Below are 18,248 nucleotides of genomic sequence, written 5' to 3' on the forward strand. Positions count from 1 at the left end.
AGGACGTGGAGTGGACGCTTTTACTCCTTCCAGCATTTCACCTCCTTTATGGCAACACCTGCTCCTGCGACACGTTCCTAAAAGCACATCCTTTCATCATGTCGGTCATTGGCAACACATAACTCTTTATTTAAACCAATTATCAAAAAAAAAAAAAAAAACTTTCACCTTTATGAGAAAATTTGAGAAACCAAAAAAAAAAAAAAAAGGACCTTGCTGTAAATATTCAGTTTGCCTTTTCCAATCATTTAAAATCCAGTTTTTATGTCTCAGGTTGGCAGCGTTGAGGTGGTGGGTGGCATAATGACTAACTTATTTTTACTCTGGCGCTCCGTCTCCTGCGCGCAGCACAGGAAGCAGAGGACAGAAATTAACACTAACAAGTGACAGCAGACGCTCTGACGCTGCGCTCGGATGTAACAAGGGCACCCGAATGGATGGCTGCATGAAACATATTACTTTAGCTTTATGACATAATAAAACTCTCAGAAACGCCAATTAAAATCCTAAGTTCGCCCTGCTGGAATAATATTAACTATGATAAGGCTGGCAAACAGTGGTTATAGGCTGAAGGTTCACAACTGATCAAATACAGCAACAACAAAAGAATTATGAGAAAGCTAATTTTTTGTTTTGTCTTTTACAGTCGGTAACGACTTCTACAGCGAAGAGTGTTATGAGCTTGACATGAATGGTGATTTCACTGCTTGGAAAAACAGTCATGACATTTAGTTTCCAATGTGAAATTTCCTGATTCTGGCCACTTTCTACACTGTAAAAACGTCTCTAATACATGATTTATATGGTAAAATTCTGGTAACCACAGAATTTCACCGTATAAATATAAATTTTATCGTATTCATATGGTAAAATACCAGCAACTACAACTGCTGGTATTTTACTGTTAATTGGATATGTTTCTTTTTTTTTCTTTTTTTTTTTTACAGTGTACATGAGATGCAGTCACTTTCAGACAGACTTCAGCCTTTGAACAGCAGCAGTATTGCCATGTCCGGGTCAGAATGAAGCCTTCTTTGTTCCTAATAGGAGTCGATACATTTCCAGTATATAAAAAAAAACAACAACATTGTGAGAAGCTGTTAATTGATTGGTGAAGCCGTGATAAAAGATAAAACTCACTCCAATTATAATTCACTCAGTGCTGGTTCAGCAAACACTGCACTGAGATGTATCATCTGTCTATGTACAGTCTTTTTAGATTAGGTTTTTAGTAATTTAGCCACTAAAAATACAAAATACATCCTATAAAAACACCAGAAAGGTGCTCTGCATTTCAAAACAAGCTATTCATGAAACGATTGAGCTAAACTTTTTTTATTGTCAGCACTTTGACTGAGCCCACATGATATTTCTAGAGACATTGATGGGTTTAGGGATCCTAATCTGCACTGAATAGCTTTCTTGTCTTAAGCTTCGCCACATCTGACTGTAGTTCAGAGGGATTTGGGGGTGGATGTTGCTGCTGGGGGACGGATGCAGATGGATTGCAGTGGTTGTCTCATATGTTGCGTTTTCATGGGAGGTGACTCAGAGCCCGCACAGATCCTGCATACCTTATGTTAGATCAACAAAAAAACAGAATTTGCAGCAGAGGCTTTATTGCCCAACTGTCGAGCGTAGGATTTCATAAATGCTCGGCGCCGGCTTTTGCTCCGCGTCCACGGAGAAGCTGCTCAGACTGCGGCTGAGAAATCCCCTTCCTGCTCTGTTTTGATGCACACCTGCTGGGGTTGACTGATAATTGGCGACTTGGAGCATCATTGATCAGATCCTCGCTGTTATCAATAGAAAATTGACTGGAAGTCTGAAGTAATTAGAATTTAGATGAGTGAAACTGGAAGGCGTCCCAGCGTGGTCAGCTGTCCAAAATGAGAACAAACACTTACCTGCCACTTTGTTAGGCACAATTGCTTGCTAACCCAAACAGTGACTCAACCAATCAAATGTCGGTAACATCTAGAAATCTCCAAAGTCAAACGGAGCATCAGAATAGTCAATAAAGGGAATTTAAACGACTGTGCGACTGTGACGTGCCTGATCCACCTTGGAAAATGATTAGAAAATCTGGCCAGCACTGCATTGTGGGAAAAGTGCAGTCTGCGATTGTGCACAGAAAGGAGATGTCGCTTGATCTTCCAGGGTGAGATACCTTGAACAGCAGAATCTAATGAAGATGATAACTTGGGAAGGCTGGTGTTCAACGATTTTCTTTTGTATTTAGTAAACGCCGCTAGGTAACGTGGGTAAGGACTGTGACGGAGCCTCGACCTCAGGAAATCACCTGCGTGGATGACGGCTCCGGGTTCAGTTCTGTCATTCCAGCTACATGATCTGAAAGGAGATGGCCTCGTATGACGTGAAAGGACAATGTTACCCAAATATGAGAGGTATGGTAACTATGATGTGAAAGCAGAGCTAGAGCAGGAGAAGGTCTCATCTCGTCAGGCTACAGGTGGCGTAGGCTACACAACTATGGACGACACGATATTGGAAAACCGTTACCCTGTCCAAAGAATCAGCTGCAGGATGTCCGAACTGGTCGTAAACAGCATGAAAGCATAAGTCCATCTTGTCTTGTATTAACTTTTCAAACTGGCCTTGTAATGGATATTTTCACTTTGGGCTCCTTAGTGCCAATCTAGCCTATTACTGACCCATGCCCATCTCTTTATGACCACAATGTCATAATCTCATCTTCTGATGGCTACTTCCTGCAGGATGATGCTGCAAAGCTGAAATCATCTCAAATTGTTTTCTTGAAGGTGACAATGAGGTCACCTGTACTCCATTGACATCCACAGTTACCGGGCTTCAGCCCAGTAAAGGACTTTTAGGATCTGGTGTAACAGAGATTTGCATTGTGGATGTAGAGCAAACAAATCAGCAGCAACTATGACCGTGACTCTTTAAATGGAAGGCGATTTGCAAGAAAAATATTGGCGAAAACAAAAACGATGCAATAGGTGCAAATCTAAAACTACAAAAGTCCTTTTTAAACGAATGGTTGTGTTTAGATTTCTACTTAAAAACTCACCCCTGTTAAATGCAACCAGAAAAAAGCTGAATAGATGTTTCTGATCATTTATTTCAAGCATGTACACCGCAGAGAGCCAGTGTTCCTCTTTGACCAAACGACCCGCATTAATGCAGTTCCCAAATCCTTCCAATATATATAACGCACACTTGACCTCTCTCGCAGTTGTAGAGATGAATGGAGCACAGGCTAATCCTCCCCTGCGACCTCCGCGTGTTCAATGAAATATCACAAACGTCACCTTAAGGGTCCAACCAATAACAACAAAATGTAATCGAATGCAAAAGGCTACCAGCAGCGGATCAACTTGACCGGTGTGCTGTGATTTGACCCGGTCTTCCTTCGTTTTCGCTTTCCTGCTCGTTCGCTCGGCGGAGCGGCTCAGCTGTGAATGCATTACCCTTGTCTGGTCCTGTGACACATTAACCTTGACAACACCCGCCGAAACAAAATGTTATCTGTTGACCGGGTCGCATCTCAAAGCGATGCCCCCCCCCCGCCTCGCCGTGAATAATTTATGTGAGACGGGTGGAGAAAGCCAATGGAGACCAGGCGAGTTCGGAGCCAATCATCGGGGGCGAAGTGTACATACAGCTCTTTTATGCATATAGCTATTGATTATGTGCCACGTTAGCCAGAAGCCTGGCAATAGATTACAAACAAAATAGACAACAAGACAGACTGACTGTCCGCACATTTTAAGGGTCGGTCCTACGAGAGGAAACGGTTGGGGTGGAGTTAGATTGATGGGGCAGCGTTCTCCTGCATGCTCTACACACGAACCGCAGCGATTAATGCCTAATTATTCCCGATCTACCCATGTAGGAGAAATGCAGAAATGTAGGATTGGCAGACTGACGGTCTTTTTAAATAGAGGATTTGTCTGTTACACCTTAATCCGTTAAGAAACTCTTCTGCAGCAACTGTAGCAAAGCCGATTTCAAGTCTGCAGATAACATCAGCGAGCATGAGGGAGATGGCAGCTCTCAGGGAGAGACTGCTTTGCTGATATGCAGATATTCTGTGAGTGTGTGCACACTGAGGATTACTCCTAAACTTTGATGAATATGGAAGAAATACTTTACCAAATCCCATTTTAATGCTGGCTCTGGGCACATGCAATTTTTTTGCATGAGAGTTTAAATAATCATTTAGTACAGTTTTACTTGAACAAAATGTTTCAAGTGATGATTGCTGACTTTGAATGTGTGCCCTGCATAATAAGTACAATAGTGAGAAATAAAATGCTAATAAAGGACCAGGATTTCGTCGGCTGCAGGTTCTGTCTCATCGTAGCAGCCGTATTTGCATCTGTTGACATTTTTGGAAAATAGGATCTAGGCTTAGGGCACGGAGAGATTCTCATGGTGTAATGCCCTTAAATAAATTACAGTGAAACCTCTAAACACAACAACACAAGAATACGAATTTCGCCAAACGAGAAAACCCAACAAAGATCACAAACAGTACTTTTTTTTTTTATAACTATGGCAAGCTCACAAACAAGCCTGCTGCGTTCCGCTTCATTTTTCCATTGGACTCCACGTGTTGCAGCTAAATGCCCGCAGTGTCTCCTGTGTTGCATTTTGCCAACTTCTCCTCTGAAAGCTGTGATCTCTGCAAAGAAGGCGACGGTGGTCTAGAGGCGCTCTCTTCCAGAGCCTTCAAAGTGCAAAGCTGCTGTGTGCAGCCTCACCCCAGCAAACCTCTCGTCTCTGGCAGCGCAACTCGGTAACTGTAAGCACCTTATGGCACTTTTTCTGACATTTTCAGAGAGCAGGCAGAAGCTACTGTCTGTGGGAGCAATTTCCTCTTAACTGCTGGAGACGGCGATGTCGACATATGACCCTTCCACGTGGCGTCAATCACGCTTAACCTTATTTTCTTGAGTCAGGATTTAAGTTCCACATTCAAACTGTCGAGATATAAGTTGATTGTTTGAACAAATACAATTTGTACATAATATGTGATGGTAGTGACTTTTAATTGGATCAGGAAAACAAATCTCATTCCAGTTACTGCTGTAATAATAAAACATTTGTCATAGTCGTTATAGTAGTGTCTATATTTGATTTTAGTTCGTAGTCAACCGTTCGAAGAATGAAATAACTGCTTTGAGGTTGAGTTAAAGTTTTTACAATCAGAACCACCTACTTTGTATACTAATGGTAATACATTACGACTAAAATCTATTTTGAAAGAGGAGCATAAAGTATTAAGTCACACTACTTTAGTTGCAATTTAAGTAGTGCGGTGAAACAGATTGGTCATTTTTTCAGCGTCGGTGGGACATATGGGAAGTGAGTCTTAGCTGCAGTGATACAAACGAATGTACCAACCCCAATAGAGAGATAAAAACACGTTGAATTTATTCAGATCAATGGCACAGTGTTGATGTCTCCGTCTAGCTTTTCCTCTAGCCTGACCTCATGAGGCAGATGACAGGCGTCCCTAAGCGGGTCTCTGCACAACTTTATTCTGCCCAGCTCTTCTCTTTTGTTTCTAATTTTAAAAAAAAGAAAAAGAGGTTGCTACATAGACAAACTGAAATAAGTACATATCTTTAATGCCAGATTCTTTTAATTTATTTTACATAAACAGATTCATTTTCTTCATATTTGGGCTTGTGTCTGTAATATTTTGAGGCTATTTAAGATGTGCATGCATGCTGTAGAAAAATACATGGGGCAAATATTATTTTTAGTATCAGCTGACCAAATATTTACATGCATTACGTGCATTTCCAATAAATAACCTGAGCCCCTTATCGGCAGAGCTAACACGACTCCTCCGCGCGCAGCGTGTTTCGTCTGTTTCTTTCTGCTGACTCGGATTCAGGCCGTAAAACGTGCACAAGACGCAGGAGCTGCACCACAATGCAAATTATTTGGCGGAGAGGAGAGCACAAACTTTGCACGAACTGAAGTTTAATTTGCTTTCGAGGTCAAAGTGGAACGATTTGCATTTTAACCTAAAGAACCTGAAGTGCTCATTTTTCTCTCTCTCTCTCTCTCTTTCTCTCGAGGCCATAAATACAATATAAAAAAGTACTGGAGTAAAGAAGAAAATAAAAACGCTCCTTTAAATTGCTGAATGGTTTTATTTAGCCCCCACTCTAGACTTGAACTGTTTATTTCATTTGAGTAAATGACGGTGACAGCTGAGAGCATTTACTCCCAGTGGTGTTTGTTAAATCATCACTTACGCTGCAGCGGTAAGCCTGGCTGCTAATTGTTCTACGAAACACTGGAGCAGCAGATGCTGCGTCTGATCGAACGGTTGTGTTTAAAGAAAGGATGACAGTAAAACAAACAAACAAAAATAGAGCTTTAAGGAATACTTTTGTACCTGGCTTCAGGAAGAAGGCTTAGGAAAAGGAGGAAGATCCACAAGTTCTGCTGTGGCGATTTAGCCTTCCACTGCAGGGCAGCCATGTTGGTTCAGAAAAGACGCTCCTTTACGGGAAAGAGAAGAAGATGAGGAACAAATTGAAAACTGACAAATGGCTGCAGAGATTTAAGCGTATAATATAACCGTACTTAACTAAACACATGCACAGGTACAATTTATGCTGTGGCGCCACATTTCTACCCTTGAATTTATGTAAATATATACTTTCCTTTATTGCAGATTATCCTAAAAGGTGATTTAGGCCCATATGATGCGTTTTCGCTGTACAGTGGCGCTAAGGAAATCATTTTCTTAATGTCTAAAGGAGCCATGTGAGATGGAGAACAACAATCTCCTCTAATTGCGTTCTAACAAGTTGCATCTTATTTTACAAACCCCGCAGTAAAGATAAATGTGTAAATAATGTCTGCCTGTAATGAGCTGATTGTCCTCGTTGTTCTGCAATAGTCGAGTCATTTGAAAGTATTTAGTTTGAAAACACACACACACACACACACACACACACACACACACACACACAAAATACAGGGATTTCTGCTGGTGCATTTTGTAAAAACAACTCGTGCATCGCTTTGCAAAACTTTTTCACATTTCATCCTTTTATAATAAGTATTTTCTTATTTTTTTCCAAAAATTTTTACTCTGAATCTGAATACAAAATCAAATGCAACTAATTCCCTTGCTGAATGTAATTTAACTTCAGTATAAATCCAGCTGTCCTGCGAAAGCCTCAGAACCGTAGAGAAGAAACATCATCACAAAGACCAAGGAACACAGCAGAGCAGAGCAGGAAGACATTTAAATCATTTGTAAAGCTTTGAACATGTTAAGAAGTATTTTTGTCAGCCATAAAAAAATGTAAAGACTATGGGAGTAAGTCACTGTTGAAAGAGAGCTACAAGTAGTCCCATTCTTGGTTAGCCATAATCACAAATCTCAGATTTTGACCATAATTGGACCTAAATGGCGTGGAGCTTGTCACATTTTAAAAAGCATGATAGGCAGGGATTAATGCACTTCCTGCTCCATCTTTAGATTGTATTTGTCTCCATGAATTGACTCATAAGGCCTGAATACAGATCCAAGCTAAGCTTTTTGGATTTTTAACGTGAAAATATCTGAACTGTCTTTCTCCCATTTCACCATTTTGTGCAGTTGCACTGTTGCATAAAAGACAAAACAATGTAGATAGATGTAGAAAATGTAGATTTTTCTGTAATGATCTGGATAAATATTCAACCTTTATTTGGCCTAGCTTGATTTTTCTTTTTGCTATTTTAATAACTTCAACATGGCAAGAAGGCATAGACGGATCCAAACCTATTTAGTTGTCTGAAACAGCTAAATATACAATTTTCCCAGGTAGAAACTGCCTCTTTGGGTTCGTATTGCACAATATCGCTGTTAAGAGTGACGGCTGCATCCTTGGCATATTTCTGTGTGCGGCACAATTCAGCATTCAAGGCAAAGAAAGAACTGATGAAAATCCTTCGACCTGGAAATGCAAGGTTTTTGTAGCAAAGAATCTCGGTCGTCCCCAAACCCCTGTTCGTCTCTTAATTCTTGGACTCCAGCATCATCAGTACATCCATCATGCAGCATTATACAGGGGTGTCACTGTATTTTTTCCCCTGTTAGTATTCTACTTGCTCAGCAGGTGTTTGACAAATTGCTTGTACTGTCTGTGTTATTTTCAGATTTCGTTGCACTTGCTTGTCCATATCTCGACCGGCTGCTCTGTGCTTGTGTGTGGGAGGAGCTAAAGCCAGCACTAAGGCATTATGACACACACACACACACACACACACTCAGATTTCAAGATGCATCTTTGACCTTTACTGCCAGGATCTCTGTTATTGGACTTCAGTATTGGTAAAATCATCATCATAACATTTTTAGTTTATCAACCAGAAATGCATAAGACATCCATACATAGTGCTTCCCTACCAAAGATAATTTTCTTTTTTTCTTTTCTTTTTTTTTGACTGATACACAAACTAATATTATCACCAGTGTACCAGAGTTCATTCCTTTATGTAATGCTCTCATTTTTGTTGCTTTTTATGACTAAAAACAATCATTTTATATGCAGAATATTTACTCATATTTAGTGAAAACCCTGCTTTACTTATACATATTATTATAGCACATTGCATATTTACACAGTAACCTGAGTGCAGGACACGACTGCAGCTGCAGAGCATTAAAAGCCACGTCAGCCACATCGTCACAGAAACGGAGCAACAGAAGCCTTTCTTGTTTCCACCTTCACTTCCTCTCGTGTTGCACGGCTACTGCCTTTCTCACATTATTATTATTAATTATTGCAAGGAGGTTGCAGCCCAGCAATTTACCGAAAAACTAAATGACCCCCTCATTAGAAAATAAATGGGCTCAGAAATTGCTCTACCTAATTTCGGATGCAGCTTAGAAACAATGAGGGAGCGAAGGCACAACCGACTGAGGACTGCACAACACGCACACGTGTAGCAGCTGCGTCATACTTAAAAGGCTTCCATTGTGTATTTGAGATCCAGCTTTCTCTCTCTCTCTCTCTCTCCCTCTCTCCCTTTTTTTCCCTGTTTTGGCCGCTGCGTCGAAAGAGGATCAAACAGTTTCCACAAGGGGATCGGTGACCCCTGTGTTGCAGCAGGACTCCAATCGTCAGAAGAGAAGTAAACAAATGAGCGACTACAAAATCCACCGTTCGAGGTTGTATGTAATGTTGACGCTGCGACCGGGTTCCACTTGTCACTGAACCGATGGGTGTTTATTTTGAAAGAGCTTTCCAAGCACCGTGTTTTGCAAAGCGCCACTTTTATGAAATCTTTGCAATGAAGACTTCATTGCAAAATCAGACAGAATGGATTATTTCTCACTAAAACATGAAAAAAGGCCTTTTACAACTCGCACATAAGAGTGTAATGAGATCTCAAAGCACAAGATGCGTTTGTGTTGAAGTTCATATCATGGGAACCAAGGTATGAAAGTATCCGTCCAGTCTGACGGGTGAAGACTTATTTTAAAGTAAGAAAGGAAGACATTTATGAGCTGTCCTGTTGTGTTGAGAGGGTCGACTCAGGAAATTTTTTTTTGACAAGACTTAGTTTCTTTGAAGAAGCCTTCACCGCGTTTTAAATTGTCCTCCGTTTTCTGAAGCTGGTAGGAAAAAGAAATGACACGTGATGTGAATGATTCAGAAAAACTGTCAGAAAATGACGAGCCAAATGCTGCCAACGCAAAAGTTAGAACTGGTTTTGAAGGTTTTTATCAATGCTAAGCTAAAGGTCTATTTCATATAGCATTTGATCATCTTTGGGTCACCATCTAAAATACTAAGTGTTTTTTAAAATGTTTTTTTTTTTGTTTGTTTTTTTGTGGCATTAGCTCCACTTAAGTACTATACAGTCACAACTCTGATACCATCATCATCAGATCTTGAAAGCTGCATTTACTTATCTCTACTCATGAAATGCATAAATTAGCTGTAATGACCAAGACAGACTTGCAAAATAACTAACATTTTAATTATATTTACGATTACTTTTGGACTGTTTCAGTTTCCTTAGGTCTTTCTCCAGGTATAGACCCCAAATGTCCAATTGTTTAAACAATGTGTCCACTGGAGTTCATCAGTTTTGACCTCCAATCACCATAATCCAAATGTGTTGCATTCGGATGTAGAGACCAAGGCATTTCAAAACACTACAGTGCAACTTCTTTCTGTGGTGTACGCTCGTTTTCTACCTCTTTCCGTCAGCAAATCCCTTCCTTTGTACTGCTACCCTTAAACAAGAGGTGTTTCAGCTCTTATAGTGCTTTATGGGGTCCAAAGTTACTTAAGTAAATTTGGCTGAATTAAAAAAAATCCGCTTCCTGTAAAAACAAAACGCCCAACACTTCGAACCTGTCACCTTATCCATATAAATTCAAACACCAGCCTCAGTCTGAGATCTACAATCACCAAACCTCTGCTGCTGCTGCTGCTGCTGCTTTATGGTTATTTCTGGAAAGTGCCTCAGCAGGAGCCCATAGCATATAGCAACTCAACTGCTGAGCACCACCCACTGAGTCTCCTCCGATTCAATCAAGCAGACCGTTCGGCATTGGCTCCCGCCTCATGCACCTCAAACCTTCACCTCGTGAGTCAATTTGAACAGCTGTGACAACCTCATGTTCAAATAACTGGAGAAAAAAAAAAAAAAAAAAGCAAAAACTTGATTAAAAGGAGGAAAATTTCAAAAGCCTCCAGGCCAGAGTACCCAGATTGTATTGAGGAAAAGCATAAATCAGTAAATGAACAAAAGAACAACCAAAAAAAAAATATATTTAGCTCTGACTGGACACATGGACCCTGCGATCATAAAATATGCTGGGACTGACTGAATTTGAGATTAAGTAGACACTCAATATGTTTCTTACTAATACTGATCAGCTGCAGATCACAAAACTTCTACAGTTTTAAATGAGCTAGAATAAATCAGAAACAGTAGAGAAAATAACTGTAGTTTCTTTTTCCATTTCATACCATATTAACCAATTACATGTTATGACTTCTAAATTTAATCTGAACTCGTTAGTAAGCTAATTTCAAGTGTGCAACAAATCCTTTCTACAACACACAGCTGTAATTTCAGGCATACAGATGATATAAAACATTGTTTAAAGTAATAATCATTAATTTATAGTGATGTGCTCATGAGTAGCTGCATGTGGAGCGTCTTCATTCTTCCCTTTCTTATCTATGACTATCAGGATTCCAGCTCCATGTGACCTTTGACCCTTTTTACCACTGTAGTCTGTCAGGTGTGAGACATCTAGCAGGATGCAGGTCTTATTGAATAGAAAATAGGATAAACCCAACAAAGAAATTGGAATGAGATTTGTTAACCACATTTATAAATTCATCAACTCAAAATGGGCAATACTGTACAAAACAAAAATAAAAAAAATGCTCATTTGGTTGATGTAATCAATGGCATCATGAACCCATGCATACAGGAAGTGCTAATCTGGCTCCTTCCATACACTTGTTGTGGATGTAGGAAATGAATAAGGGGACAAACAAAACCGAGTATAGCTAAAACAAAACATTAACAGATGTAATTCACCACACATTTACATTTTAACAAAAGTACAATTCAAATTACCTGATGGTTCATCAGTGTTGGCTTTAAAACCGCATGCGTGGACGTAAACTTATGTAATGCCTCCTCAAATAATCCTGGGATATCATGTGAAGGAAAGCAACGTTTAAACTACTCCGTTATGGCCAACCATAAAACAAACTGGAAAAAAATTATGAATATGTTTCTCAATCACTTTTCACAGAACATAAAACCGACACGTTCTCAAAGTTTAAATGGCAGCAGGATTTAGCCAGTGATCCTCCGTGTGTCAAGCATAAAGAATCACCATCGATATATAGCCAACATAACCATAAAAGATTGTTCTTAAAGTGCAGAAACGCACAAAGTTAGTTACAAAAGCAAGCTAAAACACCTTAATGTAAAAATTCTAAAAGTATTTTACGATTTGAGTTCAAAGACGACTTTGACTTCTCTGGGATTAAAGACGTCTGGGGCGGGCCGTCACACAGCGTCCAGAGATGAAAAGGGCCACCCTGACTGTTATCGGTCCAAAAGCCAATCTGTGTGATGGTACAGGAGCGGATGAGCGCCCTTGGCGAAGGACACTTGGCTCTTCTGTGACGGCAGCATTAATTCCGAAAAGCACGCTGAGACTTTGCAGCAACACATGCCGCCTTCCAGACAACATCTTTTTCCCGAGGCATCAGTGCATTTTTCTAAAAGACGGCGTCGCATCACAGGCTGCACACGCTTACAGAGGCTTCGCTGTGAAAGACAAAGGGGGCAGGTACCGCGCTGATCTGCCTGCAAATGAAAAACGTGAAATGAAAAATAAGATTGGGGTGGTGGGGGAAGTGGCAGTGACCCGGCGCTGCTCCACAGCTCAGCAGGCGCGGAAAACCCATCATCCCCCTCGTCACGTCATCGACGCGAGATCGCTTTTAAAAGTTGTGAGAAAGTATGGCAACAGCTAAAGAATATCAATGCGACGCATAATGAAAAATGAAAAACTTAAAAGAACTAAACATGAGAGACGACGTTAAAGTAAATCACAACATCACAGTCTAGGTTTGTTCTTTGTTCCAGAAACGCCACAAGGTTTGTCGGCATGGCGACGCTAACGAGGATTCAGATGTATTCTCACTCATTTGTTCACTCGAATTCCCTCAGAACCAGGCTGCTTAAATTAAAGCGCAAAGAGCAAAACTCCAGCCAGATGAACGGAGCCTCGCACATGCAAATTAGACAAAATGTTACTTTTTATAACTTCCGCCTTCATCTCTCTTTCAACAGATGTCACGCTTTAGGGTAAGCCAAGTCCCAGACTGCGTTAAATTACACCAATCATGAGCTGTCTAACAAATGCTAGTAAGCAGATAGCTTCATTTTTTTTATTTGCTCCATTTTCTCTGTTCCCTTTGTTCTGTGTTTCGCAGTATTTCATGTTGCTTAAGCTAATTCTCTGTCAACAACCATTAAAGAAAGGGATTTGCCTTTGTGTTTCCCGTAACGCTGCAAAATGCCCCCTGGTGTCACAGGGATAATTTCCTTCCCGCTTCTTTTTGTTTGACAATTTCTAGATGTTTCACTTGCCGTCATTCTTGTCATTGATTATGTGACTTTTTAAAAGTCAAGAGCAAAGATTTACAGAAGAAAAACACTGAAGCAGTTTTTTTTAGCTCTTTAAAAATAAATGTAGAGTCAACATGTGTGTAATTTAAACTCAATTTTAATCTGAGAGGCCTTATTAGAGAACATTAGTGAAGAATTGGCATCATGAAGACAAAGAAATGCAGCAGATACACAGTAAAAGTGAAAGAGAAGTGTTGGGTTTGGTTATGAAACAATATATCACGCTTTGAACATTTTAATCTGTCCATCATCTGAAAATTAAATAAAAAAAGAACTTCACAACTTCCGAGATAAGGCCATCTTCCTAAACTGACAAGGAGAGCCATACTCTGAGAAGCAATCGACAAGTCTGCAATTACTCTGAATGCAACCTAAATAAAAGTGTCTGCCACACTTTTCAGATTTGCATTGCTACATGTTCTGTTTCACGATAAGCACTACTCCATATTGATCTGTGACATCCTGATCACATTCAGTAAAGTTTGTGGTCGAACTGTGACAGGCTGTGACGAGGGTCAAGAGGTACGAAGACCTTTAATGGCTTCTCGTGACCTGGAAGCAGATAAAATTGGCTGCTGTGTAAACGGAAACCCAGTGTTTCATTGGGACAAATAAAGTAAAGACTTATGTGTTTTCTTAAGCTCTCTGTAAACTCAATAATCTCTCATTTCCTGTAGGACTTCTGTTCAGATGTTATTTCACTTCATGGTTTGCCAACAAGCTCGATCAGATCAGAGCTGCCGTACAAAAACGCCGCGTAACGCTGTTACCAAGCGCTTCCATTTCTTTTCTGTATATTAAAAACATAGGCAGACCAAACAGACTCTGCACAATGTACCTGATTTACCCATTCTTGTCAGTAATCCCCGGGGCTCCTCGGATTGCGCTTGAAACAGAGAAAACGAAACGAGAGTTAAAGTAAGGGGGGGAAAAAAAGGCCTGACGCTTTTGTTTGGAAATTATAAATAGCTTGCCTCAGGTGACAGCAGACCTAAAGCCTGCTCCATTTCCAGTTCTAACATTTGTTTTCAACTCAGCTGTCAGTTCATTTTCTGTGTGTGTGTGGGGGGGGAAACAACAACAACAAAAAATCAGCAATGACTGATGTAATCACTTGTGACAGAATTAAAAGCTCTGAAGGGATTTAGTACAAGTTATGCTATTATGACAATGCAGAAATTAAAATAATATAAAACACAGACAATGAGGGGTAAAATAGGAAGTGTTAGGCCCAAGTCAGCTGGGATGTATTGTGCTTTTCCTTTTAATATTTACATTACGGTCACAGCAGACAGAAATTTAAGCTGCGATATACTTCAAGAGATAGCTGAGCGTCTCCAAACGAGACTCCCCCATCGGACAGAAAACACTGTCAACGATGGTAATTGTTGAATTTAGGACACAGCTTTATGGCCGTGTAATCCAAGTGGCTGTTCACTAAAAATAGCTCCAGATCTTGTCACATTCAGTTTGATGAAGCGGTCACGGACTGAATATTAACAGTAATCTGCGCTACGTTACACATGCAAATGCCTTCGATTGTTTTCGCCACTCGGAGACGTTACACACAGACAGGAGGGCCCGGTAGCTGTGCCGGTTTTAAATAAGTCTCAGGAAGATTGGCATGTTTATTATCACGCTGCGGCTCGAGCAAAGAACATATTCGTTATTGCTGGGGATCTCGACGCAGCTGGCATCCTAAAGCCCCTGGAAGGAAGCGGTTGGCTCAATCACACCGGAGACTCGGTTCGACTGGACACGTTACGTTTTCGGCTGGTGTGGTTCTCCTTCACGCTGCACTGTGTCAAACAAACCAAAACTCTTTGTAAAGCCTGTTCCCCCTCTTGCCTGTGGTGGCGCTGCACCAAAAACTGCTGAAGGGAGTGACATGTAAACCTATGAAGAAGAAATGAGCACAACTTCCTTCTTCACAAAATATAAACACAAATAGACCTTGTCAGATTTTAGCAGATGTAGGACTTCTGTTTTGACACTGGTTAAAGACCACAAACTATTTCTCCTGCTAGCCCTAAACTCACGTGTTTGTTTTGGTTGTATTTACCCAGAATGCCCTATGATATTGTCCACTTCTTGCTTTTGGAGTGGTTTCCCATCCGTTTGCATCCACATGATGCACTCGAACCGTAGAGATCGCTGTTTTGGTTCGCATCACAGTTCGATTTCTCATTCTCACTTCCCCAAACAAACCGGACTTTCTAGGAAAACAAACTAGATTAAAGCGGACCTAAAGAGGACTGGTGTGAATACCTGCTAGATTTCAGTTTTACAAAATCTATTTTTTTTATGTAGGACTGAATGATGGTTCGCAAACCATCGGTTAATGTTGTAATTGAATGAATGTGTGCATGTGAAGATGGATTAACTGATGGATACAAATGGATGGAAAAAATGAAAGTGGTCAACTGATGACAGGATGAATGAATAAATTTATGGATCATAAACCATCAGTTGGGGAGATAGGTAAGAAATAAACAGTAGAGTCGGGAATGAAGTCTGGAAAATACATTTTGCACAATTCTCCAGGCCCAAATTAAAGCAGAAGAACCTAAAGCAAAGTCCCACACTTCTCCAGACTTTTCCTGACTGTGTAGGAAGGCTAACTATCACAAAATGGAGCAAAGGCCGGTTTCTCATTCAGCAGTGAGAATCACAGTGACAAAATGTAACATTCAAAGACAGACAGGCTGCAGCTCACACAGGAACCTTCTTGTACAGAGGAGGACATTTTTCTCTCGGCTTTGGGACTGGGAGGATGCGTGAAATTATGAGCATCAGGCTGCATCACAAGCCAGTGATCAATGCATCAGGGCTGCCAGGCAAAACAGCCTCTGCTGGGGCTCATCGTGATTATGTTACGCCAGAGATAATTTGTCAGGATTTCAGTTTTTTCCCACCCTCACAGACATGTAATGAGAGCAAAGAGGATCCATTATGAACATGGCACCACATGACAATGACCCTCTGTTGCTGTTTTCGGCGGGGGCCAGAGGAGCGACGCATTGTGTTGTCGCTTTCATCTCGCCGCGCCAACGCTTTGTTGACTAATCGTCAGAGAGAGTTGTTAAGGTGCTGAAAAAAACAATGGGACCGAGGAATGAAGCGGGCTAATGGTCCAGTTTAATCTGAGTTAAATGGACTTAATCTCCTTTGAATTTATGGAGAAGTGACTTGACGAATCTTTCGCAGCTACACTTGGCAATAATCGGTCTGACGCAGGCTGCTTTTGCCAAGATCTGCTTGGGGACAGTTTACTCTCCTGATTACACACCAGAACGGGGAAATGCCTGCGTGACCTCGTAAGTTTCATTTGCAAAATATATATAGGAGTGTTGTTCTTGTTTTTTTTTTTTGTTTTTTTTCTTAAACTAAGACAGATTTCTGCGTCAGCAGCGAGGGCAGAAGAGAAATGTGGTTTCGGAAGTGAGGCTAAAAGCAAAACGGTGTCACTGTCAGACATTAAACATTTGGGTTTTGGTGTTCTGGGGGAACTTTATAAGAAGGAGATCCCTGTATTGCCACAACGCGGGCCCGCGCGGCGACAGCCGATGAAACATTTAGATTACTCTCGATGAGAACCTTATGTTTTAAACGCATTTTCATGTCAGACGGTGGAACGCTGCGCCCCGGACGGCACGACCTATTGCAGCTCCAGGTCTTTCAGATTGGACAGCAGGATGTACACTCCTGACACTCCACCTCAACAGAGTTTAATCAATGGAATAACTGTGCAATTTTTTTCCTCCCACTTCACAACAATGCGCCGCTTAGCGCATTGGATCACTTCAAATCCCAGTAAACACATGTTGAAAGTCTGCGTGGCAAAATGTTTAAAAAAAAAAAAAAGTCTGCAATTAGATACTTTTGTGAGCCATCACATCCGTCAGGCTGCAAATGGCTGGGATGTGTAACGCGTACCCCGGTTGAGCACATTTGCACAAAGGACAGCTGGTTAATTCTCCACAGATGCTGCTGAAGGTAAAATGTTTGATGTCCCTTTATCAAAAGCTGCAAATCAGACACAATGAAACGACCTCTGGTGCGATTCAGCAGAAGCACGACGGAACATGCCCCAATCAATCCAGCATCTGTTTAAGAAAGACAATAATTAAAACCATTTCTATTAATCAACCGGTCACAATTAGTCCATTGTGAAGACGTCTACTTTAAATCACTTGCCCCAGGCCCCCCAAAAAACAAAACAAAAAAAAAAAAATCCATCTTGCTTCGTAATTTCCCTGCTGAATTGAAATGATTATGGAGAATATCCAATAGGAAAACTGCCTGCTATAAAATTAATTAAGCTGCTGGAAGAGATTTGATCTGATAGCATAAGGAGAGCAAGCATTTAAACCGGCGTGGCTCGTATAATTACTACGGCTGCACCCCGTGTCTGAGCACAAGTCAGGGCAGCTGCGGTTTCAAAACGGCGGAAAGCAGCTGGGACAGGAGGCCTGCCTCGTAGGTGAAAAGTGTCAGAGTTCATCAGGGATCCCCGCTGAAGAGCAATACCTTTCCTAGCACAAACCACCTGTGCTCATGTCTCACCTCCGGCCTCGTGGAGCTGCTTGGAGCACAACGCAGACCGCAGCGGACCATCGCTCCGGCTATTTTACAGCTTATAAGCCACCTAATGGCTTGTTTTGTACAACTTAATGTTGCGATCAGCAAAACGGAAGGAAAGGCGAAACGCTACATGTGAGCTAAACGTGCCGAGCCGCAAACAGAATTTGCTCCCCAACAGCTTTTTCGTCTTATTTTATTTCACATATTCAAGACTATCAAGCATGAGGAATAAAATCAGAACAAAACCATTAAAAATGTATTTCAGTTATTATTAAATTAGATCAATCCAAAATACATTTAACTGTGGTTAACCACATTGCTTTTCTTTTTTTTTCTTTTCTTTTTTTTGTGAGGGATAATAAATTGAACTTCTCAACACGAGTTGGGAAAAAAGAAACAAGAAAAATCACATTATTTCCCTAAAACACACACACACACACACACACACACACACACACACACACACACACAAAGAA

General features: G+C 40.9%; 1 protein-coding gene across 3 annotated transcripts in view; it reads right to left on the bottom strand.

The window, feature by feature from the left end:
• Positions 1 to 18,248, bottom strand: part of gabra3 (gamma-aminobutyric acid type A receptor subunit alpha3) — a 128,161-nt gene that overhangs the window by 78,005 nt on the left and 31,908 nt on the right. For all 3 annotated transcript variants that reach the window (XM_015031969.1, XM_015031967.1, XM_015031968.1), the window contains exon 2: positions 6,404 to 6,510. In XM_015031969.1, the coding sequence (XP_014887455.1) occupies positions 6,404 to 6,489 (86 nt within the window). In that variant the 5' untranslated portion in view covers positions 6,490 to 6,510. The remainder of the gene's footprint in view (positions 1 to 6,403; positions 6,511 to 18,248) is intronic.

The sequence above is a fragment of the Poecilia latipinna genome, unplaced genomic scaffold (genome assembly GCF_001443285.1).
Source record: "Poecilia latipinna isolate Pla-1442-1.1 unplaced genomic scaffold, P_latipinna-1.0 Scaffold225, whole genome shotgun sequence".
NCBI lineage: Eukaryota > Metazoa > Chordata > Actinopteri > Cyprinodontiformes > Poeciliidae > Poecilia > Poecilia latipinna.